The 8,395-nt window shown below is 41.5% G+C and overlaps 1 protein-coding gene across 1 annotated transcript; it reads left to right on the plus strand.

Annotated features, from left to right (window-relative positions):
- On the plus strand, positions 1 to 7,814 carry FUT11 (fucosyltransferase 11). Its single transcript, XM_054382698.1, has 3 exons — positions 1 to 765; positions 2,037 to 2,662; positions 7,592 to 7,814. The coding sequence occupies exons 1-3, from the start codon at positions 1 to 3 to the stop codon at positions 7,737 to 7,739; spliced, it is 1,539 nt and encodes a 512-aa protein (XP_054238673.1). The 3' UTR covers positions 7,740 to 7,814.
- The last annotated feature ends 581 nt before the right edge of the window (positions 7,815 to 8,395 follow it).

The raw sequence follows: 8,395 nt of genomic DNA on the forward strand, positions 1-8,395 counted from the left end.
ATGGGGGGCGGCCAGGCGGGCTGCGGGCCGCGGCGAGCGTACGCTCGCTTCTGGGTGACGCTGGTGTTGGCCTGGGGCACGGGGGCCGTACTGGCCATGGAGGGACTGGGGACGGAGGAGGAGGAGGAGGAGGTGGGGGTTGAGGTGGGGCTGGCAGGCGCCGAGGAGCCGTGCGGGACGGAGGGGTGGGCGCAGGATGCCATTCCGCCGGGCGCGGCCTTCGTCGCTGCTGCGTCGTTCCGCGGCCCCGGCAATAACGACACACGAAGCAACAAGGCGCTGCCTATCCTGCTGTGGTGGAGCGGGAGCCTCTTTCCCCATTTCCCCGGCGACACGGAGCGGATCGACTGTCCGCGCGGCTCCTGCCTCGTCACCCGCAGCCGGCGCGTGGCCCGGCACCGCCGCACCAAGGCCCTCATCTTCTACGGCACCGACTTCAGGGCCTACGAGGCGCCGCTGCCCCGCCTGCCCCACCAGACCTGGGCACTCTTCCACGAGGAGTCCCCCATGAACAACTACGTCCTCTCGCACTCGGCCGGTATCCAGCTTTTCAACTACACGGCCACCTTTCGCCGGGAGTCTGACTACCCCCTCACGCTGCAGTGGCTGCCAGACGTGGGGTACCTGCGGGGCCCAGCCGTGCCCCTGTCCGAGAAGGATGCTTGGCGACGGAAAGGCTATGCGCCCGTGCTGTACATGCAGTCCCACTGCGATGTCCCCTCAGACAGGGACCGCTACGTGCGGGAGCTCATGAAATACATCCAGGTAGGTGGGGTGCGCAGGGAAGCTTTACCATGGTATGGCTGTAGGAGCTGGGTTCACCGGTGTCCTGTTTTCGGCTGCTCCCCTCTATCTCCACTCTTTAATGGGGTTTGGCCTTGTTTTTAGCCAGGACACGAATCGTAACGGGATGCATGCCGACTGCGAGCTGGACAGAAAAACTAATTGTATTTCTTCCTAAAGGGTGCTCTAGACTACACCGTATGCCAGTAGGTAAGTCTGATGTTAGCTGCTAGTTGTCGAGTTGGCCATACTTGGGATCAGTCACGATTAAGGCAGAGCCTGAATAAACTTTATCTTGTGGACCAGGTGCTAGAAGCTGCTGAAATCTCTTGATCTTGTGAGTGTACAGGCCTTGCTCCCATTTGAAACTGTAGGTGTGCAACAAAAAGGCAGATTGCAGTGCTTTTAGAATCTGCTCCTTATCTGCATTTTGTTAGGACCGTGTAATTTCTTTGGTGATTTGTGCTGCTGTGTTATGGCTGATGGAGAATAGCTACATAAACTCAAGTGTCGTTTTTTCAATTAGAAAAAGAAGTTTTTACAGTTTTTTTTTTTAAATTTCTGAAAAATTCAGAAGGAGAGTAGACTAGGGGAGGAAGATACTTTTTTTTTTCCCCTTTATCTGAAAATATTTTTTTCATAGTTATTTCTGCTGTTTCTAGTAGTGATGATTCATTTATTGTAGAAGTTTGTCATGCAAAGACAAAAGACTTTTTAAAATATGACTATATATTGTCAAAGCGTGAAACAGATTCCAGATGAAGTGTATTGTCTTCCGTTTTTACACAGCATTCTTCTAGCTCCCTGCATCAATTTTTCAGTCTTAAAAATTGAACATTTTTGCCTGCCCACTGAGAGTGGCAGGAACTGAATGTAATAACTGTTAGGAAAAGTATTTGGTCTCTCTTTATTAGGAAGATTGCTTTTAAATTAACATAAAGAGAATTTAATGCCATTTCTTACTTTTTAGTTTCTGATTTCTACAGTAATAAATATATTTGTGGGTGATATCTTCCTTTCTGTGCAACCCCTTCACCCCTCAATCCATAGCCTAGTTTACACTGCTTTTGAAACTCAGTTTCCTTTAAAGCTGTTAGAACTGGGACTTTGGGAGTACTCATAAGCAAAAGAACTTGGAGTCAAAGTGAAGCTAAATTAAGGTAGCTGGGAACTGATCAAAGTTAGGAATTTAACAAGCTCTGAAAACAAGTTCTGGGCAAATCACTTTGTAAAGATGCTGGTTGTTATTTTAGGTTGACTCCTATGGGAAATGCCTGCATAATCGTGAGCTGCCTAGCGAGCGACTGAGAGATACTTCCACAGCCACTACAGAGGATTCTGAATTTATGACTTTTATCGCCAGGTACAAGTTTCATTTGGCCTTGGAGAATGCTATATGTAATGACTACATGACAGAGAAGCTGTGGCGTCCAATGCACTTGGGTGCTGTCCCAGTATACCGAGGCTCCCCAGCTGTGCGAGACTGGATGCCAAATAACCTCTCCATCATTCTTATAGATGACTTTGACAGCCCGCAAGAGCTTGCAAAGTATCTGGATTTCCTGGACAAGAATGGGGAGGAATATATGAAGTATCTAGAGTATAAAAACCTTGGTGGAATCAAAAACCAGTTCTTGCTGGAGAGCCTGGAGAGGCGGGAGTGGGGTGTGAATGACATGACACTGCCTAATTACCTGAATGGCTTTGAGTGTTTCATCTGTGACAGGGAAAACACCCGAATCAAAGAGGAGCAGGAACACAAAAAGTCTCATGGGAAAATTCCAGCTCCCAAACCTCGCATAGCTCAGTTCAAGCACATGGGATGTCCTATGCCAACCCCTGGCTTTGGAGATGTCGAAGATCTTTCTGGAGGAGACAAGTAATGTACCAATACTATGCTTTTTTGAAGAAAAAAAAGAAAAAGCTTCAAATAATAGTAGATGTAGCTTTTAGTATTGCTGTGAACCTAAAGGATTTCTTCATACATCTCCAGTTACACTTTGTGTTATGTCTTCTGAGTGGTATAGTAGTTCTAACATTTTGTAGAACTGAGGCTGGAAAAGAGGCTTGCATGTTGGTGTTGGTTAGTGGCTGAATGAGGAGCATGATACACTGGTAGTATTCTGATAAAATGCTCTGTGACCTTGGGGTGGTTTGGTTACCCTTTATCATAGCCTGTTTGTTTGGAGGAGGGATGTTTTTGGGTACACTGATCTATTGAGTTTTGTTTGCATATTCTGCTCAGTCTTTGTCCTTGAGTTGGTACAAAAGAAATCAGTGTTTGGGTTCCCAATCCTTGAGTTTTTCCACTGACAGTTTGAAGCTGCAGTTTTTAGAAGGGATTCATAAGCCATGTATGCACTTCTTGTGGTTTATATTGCTAGTGTAAGATGTCTGGATCTCCCTCCAGGCTTGTCCTTTTTCTTTGCGTTACCTGGAACAATTTAGGCTCTTACTCAAGTGCATGCAATTCACTTTCTGTAGGTCTTCAGACAGGTGTCATTAAGACAAACCCTCAGCCATAGCAGATCTTGCCTGTGTTCATAGCTGTCACCAAATACTACAATGTTTTGATGCCAGCTCCAGTATAATATTAAATTAATGAACTTTTCAAAATATTGAGAACATCTCATGCACTGTGTAGAAGGAAGTTGTCATTAGACTCTATCCTAGTTTATATCAATTTGCAGATTATTTAGTAATACCCTAGACCAAGGAATTTAATGTTTGAGTGTTAAAATGTTAGAAGAAACAATGTGTTCAAAATGTAGAATTCATCAGTTCAAATATGCTAACACAGAGCTAGGTTCTACATGGATATGTATGTGTAGAAGTTTTTATTATGTTATACATCCCAAAAGATTTCATAAGTGTGGGAATCTACTTTGCCCTAGGTTTGAATGCTTTCAAAAATGGCCACCTAAAATTAGAAAAGGAAAATAACTGTGAGGTCATTCATGTTGTTTAGGAAACATATGTTGCACAAACTTTGTTATTAAAAAGAATTTTTCACAGTATAGTTAGTTCTCATATTGCCTAATCGAAAAATTCCTCTTGGAAGTAAAAGGGGATCCATAATCCTTTGTTTTCTGTTGGTTGACTGGTTTGTTGGAGCTTTTTTCTAGTAAAACCTTTTTTCAGTCTCAGTAGCATAAACATGCTTTTGCGTGTAGCATGCTATGTACACAGCATTCTACTCTGTAAGAGCATTCTCTACTTTTTTATTGATTTGCTTTTGGTGGAGCAGTAGATGGCAGTAAAGGAAAACCTCTGAAGGCACAGCCTGCCTTGTTCTGTGTTCATGAGTAAGGAGTTTTGAACAGTTGGTCCATAATCCAAGACACATTTGCACCACACTAAAGTTTCCATGTCTTACTGAACCGTAGTATGTTCTACATACTACTGAACCATAGTATGTAGTATGTTACTGTCCTCCTGCCCGTAGGCATGAGGTGTGTCGGAAGAAATGTACCAGGGAAGCTTTTACATTGTCTACTGTCTACTTTAGAAAGAAGCATGATAGATTCTGAGGCATGATCAAGGGGATCTCCAGTGAAATAAGCTTTCACTGGTTTTATCTCCAAAATGGAACGTGATTACTTAAAATTGTAAATGATGTGACAGTAACATCAAATTGCCAAGAAAGCGGTAACTAAACACGCTCATACTTTGTCAGAGTTTGACATACTATTATGTCAACAGCATGATCAGTTTTGATGATTGTCTCTCTCGGCCAATCAGCTGTGCATTTTGATACTTCAGAAAACGTGGAAAAATGATGCAGGAGTTAAAAGTGGTAGACTGTATGGAACGTACAGTGTCTACAAATATACACTGTGACTTGGAAAAACTTGGGATTGTGGAGGCTTCTGGAACTTGGAGAGCAGCAAAGGCTTATATATTTTTGGAGCTTAATATATTTTTAGAGCAAGTACCCAACTACAATAAAGTTACCCTGCTCATCTGCATGCTCTGTAACCCTCATTCCCAGATGTAATTTGTTTTTAGGGGGGATGAATGTGCTGAATTGTCAGAATTGTTGCATTAGAATATCTTTCTGTGTAGGTATATTTAGCCAGAGTACATTATAATACCTTCACCTTACTGTCCTTTTGCTCTAAGTGTGGAGATGAGGTTCCTAAATCTTTATGTTTGCAGCTGCACTTACATTTGGCATTCTGGGCTTCATACCCAGGTTTAAGGAGAAAAGCTGTGGAACAGCCATTTGTATGTGTTAAGTTATGGGTCAGTCACTATTATGTGTTGAATTCTTGGCTGCTTCATTACAGTGCTACAAGTGAGTAGAATATCTGTATAGTAGGAACCAGAATCTCCAATTATTCCTGGACTTCTGTCATTGGTTTGTTTCATTGATAAGGATTCATTTTCCAAGAGTAGGGTGTTTGAGAGGATAAGAAGTGGCAATACCTTTCCAGGTACCTGAAGTTTTCATCTATGGTAGCCTGAGAAAAGGAGAATCCAGTGTGCTTTGGATAAAGGAATATTTTTAAACTGGTACGGTTTTACTAGTTCCATTTTATATTGATGTCAGAGTGTCTTTATCACAAACGAGAAACCATCTCCTTAGATGTGCCATGTGTACACTGTAAGGTATCTCTTGCAATAGAATCTAGTAATCACCCAGGATTAAAGATAGTTCTGTATCTCATGGTACACAGTAACATTTCAGTTTGTAGTTTTGGGATATTTATACAGACCTGTTCTTCCTGGGATACCAATGTTTAGCTAGTTACAGAAACCAAGTGAAAATATTTTCTTTAATACCAGTAACACCAATGTAAAAAGAAAACCACCAATGTTCTTATTTAATTTTTTTTACAAAAGTCTTCACTTGGTTACTGGAATTCCTTTCATTGTTTTTTCCAAAGAATTCATCTGGAAAACATTTTCTCTGTTACCTACTGCCACTCAGTCATGGGTCTAGTACTTAATGCAAGTATACTCATTTTTGTAATGTGAGCCCTTATTCAGTGCTGTAGAAAACAAGTCAGTCATGCTGACAGTCCTTGAACAAAGGTTAATCAATTTAGCTGATAAACAGCGTGATCCCACAGTACATCCAAGTGCTGCATTTTACGAGAACCTTTCAGCAGATTATTTTTTTATGCAGAAATAAGCTTCTGTGATCTTTGACACTGTAATCTATGTTAAAAGTTGGTTTTTTTTCGAGGTCCCTGTTGGTGTATGCTGCAGAAGTGTCCCACCATAGATGATGCTGTTGACCACAGAAAGCTCATTCCTATGGCACGGAAAGCAATCATGACATTGTGTTTCTTTTGGTCTTCCTAGAATAGTGGGTGAGATACGCTTCTGCACAGTGCAGCCATGCTTGCTTTCTATATATGGTGCAGAGAGTGAATGCAGAAGGCACTGTGCTTATTTCTGTGATTTGGAGGGAGTTGTTTTTATGTAAGTTAACAAATACTGGGTAACTAATACAGACAGATTGAAAAGAGCATTGTATTTGGTCCTTCTTTCCAAAATTTCTGATAAGCTTCTATGGCTGGGTAGCAGATAGAATGGAGAGGAGATAAATAAATTATTGCCATACCTTTTTACAACACAAATGAAAGGCAAATTGTATTCTAGGCAGCATCAAGAGGAGTGTGGCAAGCAGGTCAAGAGAGATGATTCTTCCCCTTTACTCTGCTCTTCTGAGACCCCACCTCAAATACTGCATCCAGTTCTGATGTCCCTGTTATAAGAAGGACACAGACCTGTTGGAGCGAGTCCAAAGGAGGGCCACAAAGATGATCCAAGGGCTGGAATACCTGTGTTATGAGGATAGTCTGAGGGAGCTGGGGTTTTTCAGCCTAGAGGAGACTCTGGGGGGACCTTAGAGCTACCTTCCAATACTTGAGGGGATCGTATAGGAAGGCTAGAGAGGGACTTTTCATAAGGGTGTCTAGCAATAGGACAAGGGGGAAGGGTTTTATGCTGAGAGATAGTAGGTTTAAACTGGATCTTAGGAAGAAGTTTGTCAATATGAGGGTGGTGAAACTCCGGAATAGGTTGCCCAGGGAGCTTGTGGATGCCTCCTCCCTGGGGTTGTTCAAGGCTGTGTGGGATGAGGCCTTGAGGAGCCAAGTCTAGTTGGGAGGCATGCCTGCCTATGACAGGGAGATTGGAGTAGATGATCTCTAAGATCCTTCCATTCTATGATTCTGTGATTATGAATGGGAAGAGAATTGGTGAAAGGTGTAGTGATGTAGTTGATGTTATGAAAAGTTTGAGAATGTGTACAGTGAAAAAGAGAAAACCTTGACTGTCTAGTTGGCAGGTAAAAAATAGTCAGAGTTGAGGGATGTAATAATTTTTTTGTCTCTGCCAAAACCTGAGTTTGTAATGATTAGCCGTCATTCTCTAATTGTTAAATGGTTTATGTGGAGGAGAAAAAAAGATTCTTAGGCTAATTGTTATGCAAATACTGGTCATGGAAGCCTACTCTCAAAATCATGTAAGGACTCTGTGCTAGGTTTTTTAATAGATTTATCAGTTTTTATTCTCTCCAATTAATTCAGTTTCTTTGGTTAAAGCTATAGTCATATACTGATATTTCTAGAACATTGTGAAGCTAACTGAAGTTACATTTTCTGTAGAGAATTTTCATAGCAAGCTTATTTAAATAAGGAATGCAATGGCATAATGACAGCATGCTTTGTTATGAACAGCTCTGGGCCTGTCTTAGGTGAAAGATAAAAAATTGTTTCAATGCTATTACACCTGCACACTCATTATTCTTTTTCAAATAGGTTATGATGGTGTCTCTTTTGTTTGTTTGTTTCAGTTGGAAAGATACATGGCTGCAGGATTATTGGCAAAGTCTGGATCAGGGTGAGGCCCTCACTGCTATGATTCATCGCAATGAGTCGCATCAGGGAAGATTTTGGGACTATATGCATGAGATTTTTCTCAAGAGGACAAGGCAACACTGATCTATCCTTATAAGAACTTACTATAACAACTGCAAATTCATACCTCACTCCAAATGTTTGCCTTGAAACAGAAGAAAAACTCAGAGGTGATTATTTTTTTTTTTTTCTGGTGCATGAAGTAAGTTTCTGGTTTAATTGGATTTCAGCAGTGGAGACCATAGCAACTGCTTTGATTATAATTTTCAGCCCTGTGATGTGAAACGTACATTGCAGGTGTCAACATGCAGCCCAAAAGAGGAATTTATTCTTCTTTTGTATTTGGTCTAACTTCCTTATGGCTTATATGACTTCAGAGAAACACCTTTTCAGACTCTTGCTCTAAGTAATTTCAGGGATTTTTTTTAATCTCCAAAATACTAATAATTTTTTTATAAGTATTTTATCAGTCCCTCTTGTCATTAAGGTGTACTTTTAGCTGCTATTGACGAATAGCTTTTCCTGTGAAGGAATTACAAAAGACAAATGCCTGTGGAGAACAGTTGTGCCTTATGAAATTGCAGCAATAAAGTTCATTCTCCCCACATAGTGTGCCTCAAATACTCCTGCTTTACAGGGCAATGGAATAGCTATGGGCAGGTCACTTACTCTTTGTATAATTTTCCTCTTTTCCTAATTTACCAGGTTATAAGTACAATGGGATGAGCAACTACTTTATT

The sequence above is a fragment of the Indicator indicator genome, chromosome 7 (genome assembly GCF_027791375.1).
Source record: "Indicator indicator isolate 239-I01 chromosome 7, UM_Iind_1.1, whole genome shotgun sequence".
In the NCBI taxonomy this organism is placed as follows: domain Eukaryota; kingdom Metazoa; phylum Chordata; class Aves; order Piciformes; family Indicatoridae; genus Indicator; species Indicator indicator.